Here is a 20,237-nt window from a genome sequence, read left to right as displayed (position 1 = left end):
GCCCTGAGTTCAAGCCCCACACTAACAAACAAACAAACAAAAAAGACCAAGTCAGGGGCTGGGGAGATAGCCTAGTGGCAAGAGTGCCTGCCTCGGATACACGAGGCCCTAGGTTCGATTCCCCAGCACCACATACACAGAAAAACGGCCAGAAGCGGCGCTGTGGCTCAAGTGGCGGAGTGCTAGCCTTGAGCGGGAAGAAGCCAGGGACAGTGCTCAGGCCCTGAGTCCAAGGCCCAGGACTGGCCAAAAAAAAAAAAAAAAAAAAAAAAAAAAAGACCAAGTCAAAGCTCAACAAAGTAAGTATGAGAAAATGGGTTCTAGAAATTGGGAAATTGAGGTCAAGGGGTGAGGGGGAGAAGAATGAAGAGGTACAGGGGAGAATGCAGGCAAGAACTCATTGTATACACAACAGAATTGAGAAATAAGGTGCCAGTCAAAGTGGAGTCAAGATACCCAAGTGGTGACACAGATCAAGATGCCTTATACCCATTACCTGCTCTGTTTAATTGGGACATCAATGCATAACCTGAAATTAAGAAGAGGTATAGATGAATTGGGGGGTGTGGGTGAGAATGTGGAAAGGGTGACAGACCAAGATGTAGTGCATTCATAAACTGCTTATTTTTAAAAACCCAAGAAAATCAAACAGTTCTTACAGTCACTGATAGTTTAAAGCAATTTGTTTAAAAATTATGGATGATTTCCATAGTAAGATACTAAAATTCCTTACTTCATTCACATTTTAGTCCATCCAGATCCTAATTTATATAAATACATGTAAGTAAATTTAATATATGAATTAAAATAAAAATTATATTGGAATTTGAATAATCAAAATTTGTGTACTCTCATGTTTTTTATCCTTTGAAATAAATTAACTTTGCTTATGTGTGCATACATCTATAATCTATATCTCCCTATATATGCACCTATGTATGTTTATGGCCCATTTTTAGATTAGAAAGTATAGTTTTGAAAGGAATCCTAGGAGTTGTGCTATTATAGATTTATTTGGAAAATAATACAATTTAGTCAATCCCAGGAATATTTATGGAAGAGTTGAATGTCTGGTATAAAGAAAATAAAACAAGTAAATGCAAAAGCTTATATTTTTTCCATTTTATTCTGAATTATAGAAAAGAAAAAAATCCTTCATTGCTTTTATGTAGTGGGGAAATAATCTAATTTTACTTATGAGTCTATAAGTAAGATGATTATGAAATTAGATACTTAGAAGTATCAATCTAAATTTACTATATAAGATGGTATTTAACTATATTGGATATGAACATTATAGGCCCAGCAGCTTTAATTGCATTTTTAAAGTTCAAAGTACATTCTAAAGATAGATGGATGTCATTGTAGAGAAAGTTAAATACTTACCTTCGTGTCAAGGAACAGTTTTGCCCTCCTCTTCTCTCCTCAAAATAAGACAAATCAAGTATATCATTATAACATTTCTTTTTTGGCAGAATTGTAGTTTGTTCTCAGAGCCCAACAATCTACTACAGAAACATGTCTTTGGCCATTTTTTCCTTAGAATAACTTTTTTTCCAGTCCTGGGCCCTGAACTCAGGGCCTGAGCACTGTCCCTGGCTTCTTTTTTGCTCAAGGCTAGTTAGTACTCTTCCACTTGAGCCACAGCGCCACTTCTGGCCATTTTCTATATATGTGGTGCTGAGGAATCGAACTCAGGGCTTCATATATATGAGGCAAGCACTCTTGCCACTAGGCCATATTCCTAGCCCTCCTTAGAATATTTCTCATCAATTTTTTTTCTGGACTTGTCCTAGATAGCAATCCTCCTACCTCTGTCTCCTGCCTAACTAGGATTATAGGCATGCACCATCATGTGGCGCATGAAACTTTTGTAGTTTACGTGTAAATGACAAATGGAATAGACAGATTAGCAAACAATTAAAAAGTTATCTGTAAACATAGAAATGAATTGCCAATAACCCTGTTAAAATGATTCATGAAATATTTGATTTTATTTTAATAATTATACATATATAACATGACTTATGTAGGAATTCTAAGGCATAATCTGGGACAATTGCCTATTGAATATTAATAAGAATGAATTTTACACAGGACAAAATAAAATTGAAAAATAGACAAAGGGACTAAAATAGACTTTTCTCTGAAGAAATAAAAGTGGCCAATAAACATATAAAAAAATACACAAAACCTTTGTCTATAAAGCAAATGCAAATCGAAACTTTGAAAATCCTACCTTATCCAGTAATAATTGCCATCATCATGATTATTATCAATATGAAATGGTAATAAGGAGATGAGAAAAGAGATGCTTATTATACTTTTGGTAAATATCTAAATTAGTGCAACCATTATGTAAGGCAGTATGAAAATTCCACAAAGAATTGAAAATAGAACGGCCTTTTTACCTAGAAATATTTCTACTAAGAATTTATCCAAATGTCACAAATAAAAACATCTGCATACATATGATCATTGCTACAGTATTAATCAGAACAACATACACACAAAGCTAAGAGATTCCCTACAATGGACAAATGAATCAAGAACATTGGTATACAAATTAGATTTAGTGTATAAATACAATTCTACTGTATAGAATTATGCATGAATTACAAATTGCATTTAAATTATAAATTGAGTATATAAATATAATTCCCTCAGGAAAAAAATGGATTTAATTCATTCATCAGGAAGAATGGTATTGTGTCACTTTCAGGGAAATGGCCGGCCTTAAAGGACTATATTAAATAGGTCAGACTCAGAGAGTCAAAAGGTGTGTATTTTCCTCTCATAGGATGAAGCTACATATAAAATCTCTTCATGTGGAAACACACTCAGTTACTTATGCACATATATATGGAAAATTATTGTGAATTTGCACAATTAAAAATTTTATTCTTCCTAAAGTGTGGAGAAGGTAGCAAAATTTCCTAATAGAAAAATCCATAATCTCTTTTTAGAAGTATTTATTAGAAGGTAGTTTATTCTGCAACAGAAATAGTTCCATTTTACTTAATCTTTGCATGACATCATTTAGGGCTTAACTTCATTATCTCTTTGTAGTCAAACTTTTTTTGTTATGTTTGCTTAAACTTGATAAAAATTTGGGGAATCATTTTAATCAGTAAATTACAGAGCAATTATCAGAACAGAAGCATCAATTGAATTTTGGAATTAATTAATATTTTTATTCCGTTTGGCTTAAAAAAAGACCAAACTAACTTACCAAGTATGTTCTTCTTGATTTGGAAGCAACACCCTTTGTGGTTCTTTAAGTCTCACAGACCAAGAAAAGAAAGCGATTCTTTTTACTTTTCCCTTTGTAGTCTTTTTCCTTCCTTGCTTATTTTCTTGCTTCCATCTTCCTCCCTTTCTTTTTCTTCAAAAGTTATCTTTAATTTGTTATTCACTCGAAAGTAGATTTTCTGAAAGTGATTCCATGACTCCTGTTTTCCTTTGCTTAGACTTGTGGATGCAGCTTGAAGATTTTTTAAAATTTTATGGATTTAGCACTTGTGTCCCTGAATTTTAAAAGTTCTTAATGGACATTATTTTCTTTTAATTTTAATTTTTATCCATATGTTTAATTTCATTATCCTACATCATTATTTGGATATGCTTTAACTCTTTTGAGATCTTATATCATATCTCCAAATTTACATCAGGTATCTTCCATGAATATTCCCTCAATGTTCTCAAGCTCTGTCTTGCACGTTATGAATGTTTTAGAATACTTCTTGTTAGAAAATATCTGAACCATCCTTTATAGTGAGATTCAATGTTGCATTACTATTACCGTTTTGTCGAATTTTCTCTTGATAATTTAATTCTTGTCCAAGGTTTATTTGCCCTTCTTTCCACCCTTCTTTGACTCAGCCGATTCCGTGTCACTCTCTTTCTTCGCGCCTTTCTTGCCTTCTTTCTTGTTAGCTTTCTTGTTTTCTTTCTTTACGTCTTTCTTGATGTCATCCTTTGACTCACTGTCTGCACTACTTCCCTTCTTTTCATCCTTTTTATTCTTTTTGTCCTTTTTTAAATCTTTCTTACCCTTTTTTGTATCACCTCCTTTTTCACCTTCAGAATCTGTATTTCCTTTTTTGTTTTTCTTCCCAGCTTTACCATTTTTCTGGGTGCCCTTCTTTGAGGAAGCCTTGTCATCTTCAGATGCTGTAGTTGAGTCTTTGCCCTTCTTATCCTTTTTTCCTTTCTTGGATCCCTTCCTTGAGAGAGCCTTATCATCTTCAGATGCTGTGGTTGAGTCTTTGCCCTTTGCATCCTTTTCTCCTTTCTTGGCGCCCTTCTTCGAGAGAGCCTTGTTATCTTCAGATGCTGTGGTTGAGTCTTTGCCCTTTGCATCCTTTTTATCTTTCTTGAAGCCCTTCTTTAAGTCAGCCTTCTCATCTTCAGATGCTGTTGAGTCTTTGCTCTTTGCATCCTTTTTATCTTTCCTGGAGCCCTTCTTTAAGGTAGCCTTCTCATCTTCAGATCCTGTGGTTGAGTCTTTGCCCTTTTTTGGTTCTGCTGACTTAACTTTGTACTCTGATTCGGAATCTGATTTACCTTTCTGGACTTTCTTACTCAGTGATGGAGATGAAGGTTTTTTTGCAACTGTTTCTTTAGAATCACCCATGGAGGACTGAGATACTTTCGGGGAAGGCTTCCGCCTGGCAGCTAAATAAACAGATGGCCTTTCAGAAATTCTCATCAAAGAACGGTGCATCCATAAGGGTGGTCTATGAATTCCCATTCTTCCTTCATCAATTATCTAAAAATTTTGTCAAACGAATTAGGAGAAAATTATTTTAAACAACTTTAACTAAAACAAACTAATTATTTTAGCCATTCAAGCATATCAGATTTTTAAGAAAGGGTAGATTAGTTATATAATTTACAAATGCTTATTTTTTAAAATTGAGGATTGTTTAATGAATGCATCCTTTGGAACCTACATTCAATTTAGAAAATTATCAATTCTCTAAGAATTCTATGTTGAAATTGTTAAGAGATTTCCACGGTGGCATGACTTATCAAAACCTCTCCATGTTCAAGACGGGGTGTTTTGTCTATTTTTTTTATCCTGTTATTGATAAATCTTGAAATGTCTAGCCTTTTCTCTATTTCTAAATTGATTCAGATTAATTGTTTTCAAAGATTTAGCAGTTTTAGTTTAAGGCATATTTATCTGATCTGTATTCCCACTTTTAACATGTCTGGAAATTAGGATTCCACCTGTAGCTACATGAAAAAGCTTGCAATTTCTTCCATTTGATTAGTCATAAAACAAATATCACTATGTGAATAACTGAAATTAGAAAATCTGTATTATTCAATGCCCAGGATGATACATGATTTTTCAACTGTTAACCAATTATTTGCAAAACTAAAATGGTCAAAATAGCTAATTTTAATCACAGTGTCAAAGTACAAACATAAATAAAGATTTAAAAAGGAAAAGAATATTAATCACCACTGTTTAGATTCATTTCCTAAGATAAACAATAATTTGTGATGCTTTTAGTTTGTGAGGACATTCCTCATATATCTTTCCCATGATCACTCAGGAAGTATTGAAAAATATTTGCATTCCAGTTTTCAGAATTCTGAACTCTAATATTATGTGAGGTAATCTACAGGCTACAATAGAACTCGGTAACTTCAGTAAGGGAGTTTCTGTTTCTAGTGAACAATTCCTGAATATTCATGTAAACTGTTAGAATAATGGTTCCTTTGGTTCCTAAACATGTTTTATATAATGCAAGATACAGAAAATAGTTAATCTGAGAAAAGCATAAGAAAGAAATGGAAATAAAATAATGCACTTGTTTTTTCCAATTAGGAGCCTGAGAATTATCTTTAAATATCCTAGCCAAGGGAATGTAAACTTTAATTCCTCCTTTGTAGTAGCCTAGTTTCCAGTGTTTTCTCCTTGGTATGCAGAGGTCTGTCCTGTACACACGAACACTGAAATTGTATTTAGCTCCGATTTATAAAATACTTAGGCATGCACATGATTTCATAGGCTCATTGCGAGTAAGAATTTTAATCAACCTAAATAGGCCAATATTGTTTTCAACACTTACAGGAGCAGGAACATCACTTTGTTGGGAAGGTATTGATCTCCTTTTCTTTCCTGGGCGAGGTGGTTTGGGAAATGCCAAAGCAAAATGTTGTTGATTCCATGATTTCTTACTTAATTCACTGACTAAAATGTGGAAGATAAAATGTGCATTGGGTAAATAGAATTTTACCAACATTGAAATGGCATAATACATATCATTTATTTAAGTTTTTCAAATCACTGCTTAATTTACATAGTAATGTTGAAGATTCTATGTCATCAGTATAAGAAAATAAAAACTGATTCTTAATAAAGTTTGACCAGATTTATAATTATATAAAGTAGTCATTGTAAAACTAAGGCAATCTATAATACAGGTGCAAAGAGATGTCTTATTTCCTTTTAATTCATACTCTGTCTCCCAGTCTAAAGTGTGCTGTATGTTCTTTTAGAGAGAGTATAATTCTATTGAGAACATAAAATATGTTAACTTCTTTGTAACCCCAAAATTGCCTCACAAAATGTCTGGGATAAAATAGTGAGTAATATATGACTAAATCTAAGTACTAAGATGTAAGTTTAGTTAAAGTTAGATTTCCATGCTGTAAGGGTAAATCCTGTACATACATGTCACATTTTACTGGTTGACATGCTATACAAATTATTGTGATTTCATATTACCCAGGAAGAATGGCAGTAATCAAGAGTATGACCAGTAACTAATCCTGGTAAGGATGCAGAGAGAAAGATAGCCTCATATATATTAGTGAGAATGTGAACAGTACTACTAGTATGGATGTTCTTCAAAAAACTAAACATAGACTTACCCTGTAACCCAAAGATACCATCTTTGGGCATTTATGCAAAGGATTCCACATCAGTCTGAAACAAAAGCTCCTGAGCACCCAAGTTCATCATATCACAATTCACAATGGCCAAGTTATACAATACCATACATGTTATATGTCTATAAGTGTATAATAGTATTGTATGTGGTCATTGGAAAGAATGAAATAAAGTTAGATCATTTGCAGGAAAAAGGATAGTTTTGAAAAACACCATACATTGAATGAAATAAGCCAGGCAGAGGAAGCCAACGGTATATATTCTCTTGCAAAATGGATTTCAATCCCCAAATACAACTCCATATAATAACAAACAGAGGCATACACATATATATGTGATATATATGTATATATATATGTGTGTATATGATTTAGTTGACTTGTGTATATACACGGGAGTAAAACTGTAGGAAGTAAACTTTTGTACTGGTTATAAAGAGTTTCAAAAATGAATATCAGATAATAAGGAGGACTAGCAAGGACAGAGAGGGGAGTGAATGGATGGAAAAGAAAACAGGAAACAAATATACTAAGAAGACGAATGTTATGTATATAATAAAGAAAGTAAAAATGTAGAATGAATCTGGGGGAAGAGACAGGTGGGATGAGAGAAAATAATGGAAGGGGTGACTCTGATTAAGATGCACTGAGCACTTTTATGAACACATTAAATTGTAACCTCCTTGTATAACCTCTTGAGGTTCAGAAAAAATATGAAATGTAAGAATTATAAAAGAAAATAATGGCCCTGTTAAAAGTATTGAAAGTATTAAAATTAAAATATGTATAAATCCCAAGACTATTTGTGAGTAAATGTAAAAGGAAAGAAGAAAGAAAAGAAAGAGAAATTGACAAAACATCTCCAGAATGATGACCATAAGGATGTAGTTACTTTGGAACTTACACAGAAAAAGTAAAAGTTTGTAGGTTAAAAAAATAAAGCAATATAGACTGCTATGATTTGTACAAAAAAATAGACTTTACTTTTGAATTTCCTAATACAATTTTGAAACAGTGTGGAAAACTTAGAAGATGAAACAAAATAATATAACTTACATAATAAAATTTATAGCTGTAAATAAAAATTTCTAGCTCAAACCATTGAAGCTCAATAAATGAGGGAAAGCATTTATTGAAAAAAAAATTGCCATAACTTCTAATGAAATATTTTTGACCAGTTAGAATGGAGAATTTGGGTGAGAAGCTGAGTATCAAGTTTCTACATTGATTTTCAAATAGAACAACAATCTATATGTTACTAAATATAGTTGCTTAAAGTTACATAGAGTTAAAGCCAAAAGTATATAGATATAGAAAATATTCGTGGAGCCCAGAAGAAAAGTTCTTCCAGAAGTAAAACATCTGCCATTCATTATATTCCATGACCATTTTGCTTTATCATTTTGAAGGGGAGATGATAATCCCAAAAGTCACTATTCATGTTTTAAAATAAATATTAAACTTCTCACCTGGGATATAATTATCATATGATCCAAAGCTTACTTTTTGGCTATTAAAATAAAAGAGAAAAGTTTAAATCATTTTATACAAGTCAGTTTGTTTAATGATCATTGTTATATATGTTATATAGTTACAAGGAGCTAAATATTTTACATTCTTCAATTTCCATTATTAAATAAAGTAATCTTAACTTTAAGATGGTAGAAATGAGTAAATATGTGTCCAAACTTCACAGCTGAGATATATGTGTGTATGTGTGTGTATTTCAAAGCTGAGATGTGTGTGTGTACCTGTCTCTGTGTGTGTGTGTGTGTGTGTGTGTGTGTGTACATTCCTGTAAGAAAATTAAAATTACTCTCAGGGAAATAACAGAAAGTAACACACACACACACACACACACACACATACACACAGAGAAAGTGGTGTTCATCTACATAGGAGAAGTTCACAAAACTTGCATAAAATGTTTACTCTAGCTTTATTTGTAAATAAATCCAATAATGTAAAGTAATTTAACTGTCCAACACTAAATTATACACATTTAACTGGGATATATTTATGTGAGAGAATAGTACCTGGAAAACTTCAAGAATGAGTTGCTGACAGCTACAACATAATATAACGAATACATAGATATATTCTACTGGGAAAAATTATCTAAATATATTTAAGATTATTCCATAGTATTTTTCATAGCATTTCTTTGCACCACAAGATTGTCTGGATTAGCAGGCTTTTGTGGGGAGGAAGCATGTATTGAGTGAGATTTGACATAGTGAAGCTTTCTGCTTTGCTTAATAATATCTATATATTCCTTAGGGTTGATTTAGAATTAATAAAAATGCAACAAAATTTGACCTTCTTGATCTTTTTACAAAGATTTTTATATTAGCTCAAAATATTAATGAAACAAATACTTTATGGATCTAAGTCTACTTGTAAGAACATTTATTTGTCTCATCACTGGGATAGTCAAGACATTCTTTTAGAATCAGATCTATTCAGATTCAATTTTTGTTTTATTGTCAGAGTTATGTACAGAGAGGTTATAGTTTCATATGTTAGGCCTTGGGTACATTTCTTGTACTGTTTGTTACCTCCTCCCTCATTCCCTCCTCTCCTCTCCCCCTTTTCCTCTCCCCCCACGAGTTGTTCAATTGGTTTACACCAAATGGTTTTGCAAGTATTGCTTTTGGAGTCATTTGCCTTTTTATCGTTTGTCTCTCGATTTTGATATTCCCTTTCACTTCCCTAGTTCTAATACCAGCATATATAGTATCCAGTGTATTCAGATGAGATACAGTGATAGCATGGGTACAACCACAGGAAGGGATACAAGAGGATCACCAACAAAAGAAGCTACAGTTTCACATGGCATGTTGAAAGTGATTCCAACAGTGATATAACACTTGTTTCCATAACATGGAGTTCATTTAACTTAGCATCATTTTACGCGTTCATAGGGGCATAACTATTAGGCTCTTGTGATCCTCTGCTGTGACTAGCCTAAACCTGTGCTAATTATTCCCTATAAGTGAAACCATAGATTCCATGTTTCTTTGGGTCTGGCTCACTTCACTTAGTATAATTTTTTCTGAGTTCTTCCATTTCCTTACATGTCATTCTTTCTAATAGAGGCATAATATTCCATTGTGTATATGTACCACATTTTCCGGATCCATTCGTTTACTGAGGGGCATCTGCAAATGGTGCTGGCAAAACTGGTTCAACACCTGCAACAAACTAAAACTAGATCCTTATATATCATCCTGCACCAAAATCAATTCCAAATGAATCAAAGACCTTGAAATAAAAACAGATACCCTGAAAACACTAAAAGAAGGAGTAGGAAAAACATTTGGGCTCCTTGGCAAAGTACAAAACTTCCTTAATAAAGGCCCAGAAATGCTACAAATCAAAGAAAGGTTGGACAAATGGGACTGCATCAAACTGCAGAGCTTCTGCAGGGTAAAGGACAATATAAACAAGAAAACCCATAGATTGGGAAAAGATCTTTACCAGCCATACAACAGACATAGGCCTCATATCTAAAATATATCCAGAACTAAAAAATTACATTCCTCCAAAACAAATCCTCAAAGAACCAATAGCCCCCTCATCAAGTGGGCTAAAGACTTACAAAGAGACTTCTCTGAGGAGGAAATGAGAATGGCCAAGAGATAAATGAAAAAGTGCTCTACATCACTGGCCATAAAAGACATGCAAATCAAAAAAACATTGAGATTCCATCTCACCCCAGTAAGAATGTCCTATATCAAGAAAACTAACAATGACAAAAGTTGGAGGGGATGTGGCCAAAAGGGAACCCTTCTTCATTGTTGGTAGGAATATAAACTGGTTCAGCCAATCTGGAAAACAGTATGGAGATTCCTCAGAAGGCTAAACATAGAGCTCCCCTATGACCCAGCAGCCCCAATTTTGGGCATCTACCCAAAAGACTACAAACAAAAACACACTAAAGGGGCTGGGGATGTGGCCTAGTGGCAAGAGTGCTTGCCTCCTATACATGAGGCCCTGGGTTCAATTCCCCAGCACCACATATACAGAAAATGGCCAGAAGTGGCGCTGTGGCTCAAGTGGCAGAGTGCTAGCCTTGAGCAAAAAGAAGCCAGGGACAGTGCTCAGGCCCTGAGTCCAAGCCCAGGACTGGCCAAAAAAAAAAAAAAAAATTATAAAAAAAAACACACTAAAGCCACCAGCACAACAATGTTCATCATATAACAATTTGTCATCGCTAAAATATGGAATCAGATTCAATTTTTGATACTTCTTAGAGCAAATAAACACTTTAAAGTTATAAACTCAGTGCTTCTTATCACTTTGCTTTGGACAAAAAGTAGGTGTGCTTGTGACTATATATCATTTCCATTATTTTAAATTAAGCTTCGTAAGACTTAGAGAGATCAAATGTAATGATTTTCACTAAGAGAAAAACATGCAACTAGTTAAATAAGTTTGGTTTTGTTTTTAATATAGGTAGTGCTTGGGTTAAGGTCTCTGTTCCCACTCATCCCCCATCTCTGTGTGTCTGTGTGTCCGTATATCTATCATTCTATCATTCTATCATTCTATCTATCTATCTATCTATCTATCTATCTATATATCTATATATCTATCTATCTCTTTATATTAAAAAGATAAAATGGATATTAAAGCCATATTTTTGCCTTAACTTGAAGCATATTTCCAAACCATTCTCAGTATCTGAGACCTTTTTATGTAAAGTGGTTTGTAATTGCTAGCAATAAGGATTGTAACGTGCTTATGATTTAGAAAGGGAAATTGGATTTAGAGTTTGTTATTTGCCAGTTCTCAAATTCAGGACCTTGTGCTCTTTGTGAATTTTTCACTCGAAGTCTGAATTTTGCTACATGAGACACACCTCTACTTCTGGATTTTTGCTGATAAATTGAAGTTAAGAGTTTTTCAAATTTGTCCATTCTGTTTGGCTTTGAATTGTAAACCTCAGATCTCAGCATCACCACCATCATCAAATAAAATTCTGAGAAAATAAATTATATTCCCAATGTAGGATATATCGGGACTTTATTTTTTTATTAGAAATATCCATGTCTACAATACTGACAGAAAAGGTTATATTTAAGTGGTACCTATTGAACCAACTTTGTACTTTTTTAAAAGTCTTGTAAAATTCAATATGTATAAAAATGCTTGTTCTTTTTTTCTTGTTGCTTTTAGATCTGGGCCTTGACATGTTTTAAAAATATGCAGTAAGGTCAAAGGTCAAAGATTTTAAACAATATAATATATTCTAGTTTTATGAGAATTGCCTACAGACAATTCTCTTTGTGAGAGTATTCCTAGATAATCCCGCCAGCAGCCTTGAGCTTTGTAGGCTTTACGTTAGTGGCAGAGGAAATAAGACCATGAATGACTTAGTAGAAACTTTTCCAATTACTAAGTGTTGCCTGAGTCAATCTTGCTCAAGGGTATCTGTGTATTTTATAAGGTCAAAGCCAGTTTTTGTTGTCTTGCTGAAGTTTGGTTCTAGGAGAGGTAATATTTTCCTGATATTTTCTTAAACAGTTTCTCTACATGATTTTATTTTGAACCCCTTACCCATGAAACATTTGGACACATTTGGAAATATTTTGTTTATCATAATTATAGAGTGTGTGAGATGACACTGCATTTCTATGGGGAGGCTAGAGGTGTTGTTACATGTCTGAACTCCTCCACTCTAAGCTTCACACCAGCAAAAGTCTCCATTCTACCACAGTAGCAGAAGGCATTCCAGAGAGGAAAAAAGTGTAAAATTTACTGTGTAGATGAGAGCCATTGGTCTTTTACATGCATTTTATATATCCTCCCCAATTTCAAGTCTTTCTGAAAGCCCTTTTAGTCCTTTTAACACTAGAAGTGAAGGTGCTGATTTGATCGCTACAACCTGAGTTGCACTACTTTTGGTTTTTGAATGGTTAATTGGAGATAAGAGTCTCACAGAGACTTTCTTGCCCAGGCTGGCCTGGAATGGTGATCCTCAGATCTCAGCCACTGGAGTAGCTACGATTATAGGTGTAATCCACCAGCACTTGGCTATGCTTAAACATTTTTAAACTATGATGATTTAGTGTTATTCTGGCCTGCCAGATGGCATATCATAGTTTAGTTTGAAATTAAACTTTACCATGATTGCTCTTTATAGTAGTGCTTATGCTCTAAGGAAGTAGGCAACAGCACTTAAGGTAAAAATATCTTAATTGCAATATGTATGGATCATCTTCTGTTTAATAAAACTAATTTACAAGAAACAACTTAAAGACCATATTTTGTATTTGAGAAGTTTAGTTCTTTACCTTTATTTCATATCATGTATAGAAAATTTTGACAGAATGAAAATTATTTTTTCCTATCTCATTTCTCTAAAATTAAGTTAGGCATAAAAACAACTACTATTCACACATTACTTTCAAAATCTGGAGAGTCTTAGGTGGAACACTGTCACATATTCAGTACTTCTCAAAGGGAATATGATTTATCAATTGGCTTCCTTTTTATTCGTAGGGCTTCACTGTTTATCTCAGAAGTTTAAGAAAACTGATGCATATTCTTCCCAATTAAATTGCCTTCCTTGGTGATTGTGAGAACTGTAATGTTGCTAGAAATATTCAAATGCATCCTATGAAAGAGACTTGTGATTGATTAAATTTTATATTTCTCAGAATACAATGTGATAAGAAATTAAGTTTTCCAGCTACTTATTTTTTTTAAAGATATACTTCTGAAACTGGTAGAGAATGAGAGAAGGTGTGACATTGCTCAAAATGTTATGTACTCATTACCTGACTTAACTATAATCCCTCTGTACATCACCTTTATAACAACAACAAAAATTTGTAATAGTAAACTTTTGCAAACCCATCTCTTTTTCTGAAGTATGATAAGTATATAAGCCTAAGAAAAGAAATAACCAGTGACATTGCTGGAGAATGTATGGAGGAAAGGGCTCACTCTTGCTTCTGAAAGGCATAGTAATAATACAATAACCAATAGTGTACAACAAGGAGAGCAGATGTTAAGCTAGCTAGAACATTTGTCAGTTTGAAACCCAATATTTGACAAAATGACTTACAATCTTGGTACAGACATTTCTCCCACATATGACTTCCCAGGATGTAAGTAATGTGAAGTTAGATTCATGATGTCAGAGTGACATCATAATGATAACTAGAACCTGGGGCTTAAAAGGGAAATAACAAGAAAAGTCACTTATCTTTGGGTTTTTTTACTCTCCAATGTTCTAAGATTAATGTTTACTTTCACCTGCTATTACTGAGTAAATTATAAAATTATTGATGAAGTTATACCTTGGTAAATATTTCTTATAGTTTTGATTTATGAACACATGTAAAGTGAAAATTAGCATCATCTCCATGGACCATCTATAAACTTAATTTCTTTGTGGTTCGTGTGTATTTTGTGAAATCCATTGACTAAACTACATGTTTTATATTCTTAAAATCCTGCATTCCTCATCTCACAGACATATATTTTAAACGAGGCTAAATTTGAACTGAAATTATAATATCAAAGATCTGGGTTAGTAGAGACACCGATAATTCCACTCAAAGAATATAGGTTCTCTCTATATAGTAGTTATTGACATGTTGCTCTTATTTATCTTTTCTCTCCCTCACTCCTGAAGGTTTCTTGGATCATTTTCAGTTGCTATCAGAGATGCTGTATAAAAAATAAGTGCATTGACTCAATTTATACTGTCTCAGGTAATGTTAAATTCTGAAAACTAACACAGGAACATTCTAACAAAAATACTTTTGTAATCCAATTGCTTCTGTTTCCACTGACTTAACAAGCTAAATTCTGATATTTCCATGCAAATGATCACTTAGTATACAAAATATAATATTTAAATTTATAATGTTTCAATTAGAACTACATGTTTGTACCATGCTTATAAAAACATTTCTATAATACACCTCTGGTATTAACATACACTCAGATCCAATTACCTATGAATGGACAACCCATAACACCTGCCATTACACTCTGACCTCTCAAGTTAATTTCTCATGGCCACTCTTAATTAAATCTGTATAATCTATTAAGATCTTAGAGAGCCAATGATCTTTTATAATGGGCATGTGTTTAGTCTTCAATTGCTACCTAACAAATTACCACAAACTTAGTCATATAAAACAACACACATTGATTTTGTTTTAATTCTGAAGTCCAAAGTCTCAGACAGGTTTGATGGGGTTATCAGCTCAGTGTCTTATTTGGCTAAAATCAAATTTTCAGCAGGATTGAGCTCTTAATTGAATTGCTGAGGAATTAGTCAACATACTCCAGTCACCAAGTTCTATATTTTCACTTCTTGATGCTATATTTCTCATAAATATTTTCTTATTATAGGCTATGGGATGCCTTACGGTGCACATTTTAAGCACACGATCCCCTTTACTTTCAGACAAGCATTAGTCCATCCTGGCATGAGGGTACATGCCTGTAATTCCAGCTATGCAAAATCTCCAGAGAATAATGAGCTTGAAGCCAGCCTGATGGTAAGAATCTGCCAGATACCAATGAAATACCAAAGGGTAGAGGGTAGGGATCAAGTTTCAAAATATTTTCAAAGCTGACCCAGTGCCCTGAGATCCATCAATCTCTTGCATCAAAAAATTAATATTTCATAATCCAAATACTTTTTCTTTTTTTCTTTTACTTCTAGAAGCTACAGAAAACATTTATTGCCTGAAGGGCTCCAGAAAATAGAGGAAGGGTACCTAAATGTTCAGCATTTCTCATTACAAGTTTGCCATAGATATACTAAAACTTCATTATCATTACCTTACCCACAAACAAGAAAAGGATCATTCATCATCATTCTTAGACTTTGCCAACTACTGAAACAAAATTAAACTGAAGACTTCCTTAAAACATTGGGCATAAACTTTGTCCTATGTTTATTTCTCAATTACTATCTAGTTTGAACACTACCCTTGTACATACCATTTCTAGTATTTTAAAGACTGGAATATTTAGCTGAGAATATAGCCTAGTGGCAAGAGTGCTTGCCTCATATACATGAAGCCCTGGGTTCGATTCCTCAGTACCACATATATAGAAAAGGCCAGAAGTGACACTGTGGCTCAAGTGGCAGTGTGCTAGCCTTGAGCAAAAAGAACCCAGGGACAGTGCTTAGGCCCTGAGTCCAAGCCCCAGGACTGGAAAAAACACACACAACTGGAATATTTGTGTGTGTGTGTGTGTGTGTGTGTGTGTGTGTGTCACAGTATCTGAAGTAACGCTATAGTAAGGAATGAATTCTCACTAAGGTTCCAGAGATTGAACTACACATCTTGTTCTCTCACTCAAATCCTTTGTTCACAACTGGTGCTCTATTACTAGAGCAGCATGAAGAAGATTCTTTAATTTATTCTGAAGACATTTGATATTATATTTTATATTTCTGTTCCAAAATATAGATCGTAAATTCTATTTCATAAAGTCAATTCTTGTTAGTATGTATCTGTAAATCATGAAATTTATCATATGTTAGTTCAGATCATAATCTCAATTGCATATCTGGATACTTCCTTTATACTTCATTGCAAGTTTAATTTGCTTCAGTGTCTTCTTTCCTTTATATGGTTTTCTGTTTAAATCATGTAATTAAACAACCAGTGAAAGAAATGTTTACAATGCACATAAGGACACTGCACATGTGCAAATTCTTCTATGACACAAACAGGAAAGATGGTGTTATAAATGGTAATGATGGACCAAAACACTTTGCCTTGAGCAGAATCAATTTAGCCACTGCCTGACAATGCTTCGCAACTATTCCTTTCATGTCTGACATTAATACTCATCTATTTGATTTGTTGGAAGATTATTCTCAGAGTGCAGTATCTATCCAATTGAAGAATCTATTCTTTGAATGTCAAAACATTGCATTTCTGAATACATGAATCTGAAGAAACCATTACAAGGTAGGTCATTTGCTTTTTGTTTTCAGATGTCTACTTCGTTTTTTCGCTCATACAACACATTTTTTAAGCATTTACACTGTACTATTTATGATTTGCAAACATAATGTGTTATCTGTTTGGGAATACATTAATATAGAACAATAGAGCAACAATATAATTTAAGAAAATATTATAAAGATACAAGTAACAGTGAATGGTCAGTGATTTATCCTATGGTTTTTCTACTAATTCAGAACATGAGGCAGTTCTCTGTGCTATCTTTATTATTGTCCTGTATTCTTCAAGAAATTTCTGGGATCTACTTCCGGGCCGTGTGTGGCTGTTGAAAGAGTGGCGGGAGTAGCTGCAGGCAACTAATTTGATAGCACGTATTGATGGCTCTATTACAGTCATCCTTCTCACTGGCTTCCAGAGAAAGTGATTCTGAGGAGTTGCCAAAATTTTCCTTTCTGAAGAACATCTTTAACATCTTTAACAAAGAGGAGGCAGTCTCAGAGAGTGGAGAAGATTGTAGTGGTTGAGACTTCTGATTCTGAGGCTCATCCTCCATCACCAGAATCGAAAGGTCTACCATATTTCCCAGACACAGATGGAGACACAGATGCAACACTCACCCAAACAGAGCCGGTCAGAGTACTAAGCAGTGGAAGTGAGAATGAAGAGGAAATTACCCCTCTGGCTGAGAGGCTAACCTGTAAATTTTTGACACACAAGCCACTGAGCCCTGAGGACCCCAGCTCCCCAATTAAAACTGTTTTGGATCATCAACATGACATGAAAAAGCAGCCATTTCTAAAGATGTTTCCCTCTATAATACCTCGAAGATAGCAAAAGATAACCAAGACCCTATTTTAAACAGTCCATGTCATCAGCTTCTAGCCTACCAATCTACCTGCCTTGTCCAGAGCAACAGGTTGGCAGAAATCAAAATAAATTCTGACACCTTCCTACCTCAGAAGAGAACCAAGAAGAGTTAGAAGATTCAGAGAAGCTCAGGCTGTGCCTCGCAGTATCATGTGACAGAGAAAGATAGGGGACGGAGTAGACTGGATGGAAGAGCCCATAATCCTGGTGATGCTCATGGCAGAGACTTTTGAGTCTTTGGTCTACAACTTAAAGCAGGGAAGTCCCAACAGCGCTGAGAAAGGCAAGGAATCCCTTCGTGGCTTCATAACTGACATCACAGCAAGGACAGAGGGAAAAGCACTCTCACTGGTGATTGTGGACCAGAAGAAATGCTTCAGTGCTCAGAATCCTCCAAGGAGAAGGAAATAGGGAGTGGCAAATAAACAGGCCAAGGAAAAGAAACAACAAAGAGGAGAATCCAGCACAGGGCCTGTGGTGTCCAGGATAGACATGGAAGAGGCGTTGGTGGATCTGCAGCTCCACATAGAAGCCCAGGCTCAGATTGTACAGAGCTGGAAAGAGCTTTCTGACTTGGCCTGAGCCATTTACAAAAGCTGTGCCTGAGGCACCAGTCAAGAAGCTTAGAGATCAAAGCAGCTTCTCCCTCTGCCTGGAGAGGGGCTGGGCCGGAGGGGTGAAGGGGGACCATGCTGGCAGAGGACTCACACTGGTCTGGAGGAAGCAGATTCAGCAGCTGAACCAAGTCAGCCTGGAAATGGACAGTGCCATTGTAGATGCATATCCATCCCCGCGGCTCCTGATGCATGCATATCAGTGGTTTTGTTCAGATCAGGAATGCCAGAATCTGCTGGCAGACATACAGGTGTGGGGTAGGTGTGACTTCCACCTCCTGCTGTGTTGGGCCAGAGCTGTCCCAGCTGTCCCGAGGACACATCTACCTTCAGATGACTACTCTGCAGCCAGACCTTTCCTTAGACAGCATTGACTAGCCCAGAGGGACCAGGAGGAAGGCTGGATCTCTCTACTTCCCTAGCCTGGAAACCTAACAGCAATGGACCTGAAGAACCTGCTGGGCACAAGCCTGGGTGAGACTTGGTATTTCCTTCACCAGTTCTGTTCCTATCCTAGCAAAATTCAGTGCCACAGACATAAACCATCCTGCCCAACCAGCCCTCAAAACACAAAGGGGACCAGACAGACCACTCAGACATGGATTTAGTAACTGTAGAAACCCAAAACAATCAGTGTCAAATCTCTAAGCCTGACTAGACTCAGCCACTGAGCTGCCTCAACAAGCCAAAGAACTATGACACTAGGATGAATTCTGCATTATCATATCTCATCATGTGTACTATGTTTTTAGTTTTAATAAAGCATTTGTAAAACAAAAAAAAAAGAAAAAAGAAATTTCTGGTCAAATTACAGATCAAGGGCTTTTATCTGAGCTGCTGGAATACATAATTGTCCATCTTAAACACTACACAAGTAGCACATTGTTTTTATATTTGCTGAAACAAGGCCAGGGGAATATATGATTACAGAGAATCATCTGGGCTTAGATAAGCCAGAGAGCAATATTTTTTGTAAAGCTAGTGGTCAGCCCTTTCTTCAGATATAGGAGGAACAAAATGGTCAGATCGGCTGTTGGTTGAATGTTGCTAATCTCCCCAAAAGTTCTAGGTAAGTCCCTGGTATAACAGTGTTGAAGTGATGGGATCTTTAGGTGGTGAACCTATGGGAGAGGAATTAGATAAAGGAGCTTCACTCTCATAGATGGATTAATGCTGATTCCTCAGTGTGAGCTGAGTTTTTTGCACTGGGTTGGTTCGGTGGACAGTGGTTGTTTCTGCCCAGAGGCCCTACCAGAACATGAAAGGCATGAGATTGTGACCTCTCAACCACCGGAATTCTAAGACAAATAAATTTCATATAATTCATTATTCAACCATTTTGTTCTAGCCACACAAAATAGGTTAAAGTAACATCTAAATAGGTATAGAATACAAATATTATCAAAGAAGAAACAAAATTAATTCAATGAGTACCGATACAGGTAGGTACTGGAAGATGAGATTGGATTTTAGGTAGGGTTTTTAGATATCATGTACATCAATGCAATTAAGAGATAGAGAGGAAGAGAGTTGATTATGTACAATTTCTGGAAAGGTTTTAAGCAGAGATGTTATGACTGGACTTGTAAAAAATGATTTCACTACAAAACAGCCAGCCTGGGTCCTATAAATCTGCTAGCCTGACAACTCTTTAAGAGGACAGGAAAGGATGCGGCCACTTAAGAGCCTCCTACAGTTAGGGTTTACTTGTATTTGAAAGTAAACATAACATTAACAGTTCCATAATTCAGAAGCATGTTTTTCAGGCTTATAGTGGAGATTCAGATAAAAAGATAAGATAAAACTAGACAAAAACCAGGAACATATTCATACTAGTACAAAGGAATGGTGGTTTTCTCCTTTTCACTTCTCATCTCTGGTACAACAAAATATA

At 35.0% G+C, this 20,237-nt stretch overlaps 1 protein-coding gene and 1 pseudogene across 1 annotated transcript; one reads left to right on the top strand and one right to left on the bottom strand.

Moving 5' to 3' along the window:
- Positions 1 to 3,847: 3,847 nt before the first annotated feature.
- On the bottom strand, positions 3,848 to 14,001 carry Cylc2 (cylicin 2). Its single transcript, XM_048348359.1, has 4 exons — positions 13,985 to 14,001; positions 8,379 to 8,419; positions 6,087 to 6,208; positions 3,848 to 4,771 (listed from the first exon to the last, which is right to left on the bottom strand). Exons 1-4 carry the CDS (start codon positions 13,999 to 14,001, stop codon positions 3,848 to 3,850), a joined length of 1,104 nt encoding a protein of 367 aa, XP_048204316.1.
- Positions 14,002 to 17,239: 3,238 nt separating this feature from the next.
- LOC125352950 lies at positions 17,240 to 18,948 on the top strand (annotated as a pseudogene).
- The last annotated feature ends 1,289 nt before the right edge of the window (positions 18,949 to 20,237 follow it).

This window comes from Perognathus longimembris, chromosome 1 (assembly GCF_023159225.1).
Source record: "Perognathus longimembris pacificus isolate PPM17 chromosome 1, ASM2315922v1, whole genome shotgun sequence".
NCBI classification, from domain to species: Eukaryota; Metazoa; Chordata; class Mammalia; order Rodentia; family Heteromyidae; genus Perognathus; species Perognathus longimembris.
The sequence above is the reverse complement of the archived record's forward strand: the minus strand, read 5'-3'. Positions and strand labels throughout refer to the sequence as shown.

Bases quoted from the DNA above. Each gene is read 5' to 3' on its own strand.
- Cylc2 (XM_048348359.1), bottom strand. The intron at 6,209-8,378 runs GTGAGAAGTTTA...TCCACATTTTAG, and splicing joins ATATGATAATTATATCCCAG to TCAGTGAATTAAGTAAGAAA. The intron at 4,772-6,086 runs GTAAGTGTTGAA...CAAAATTTTTAG, and splicing joins AAAGTGATGTTCCTGCTCCT to ATAATTGATGAAGGAAGAAT.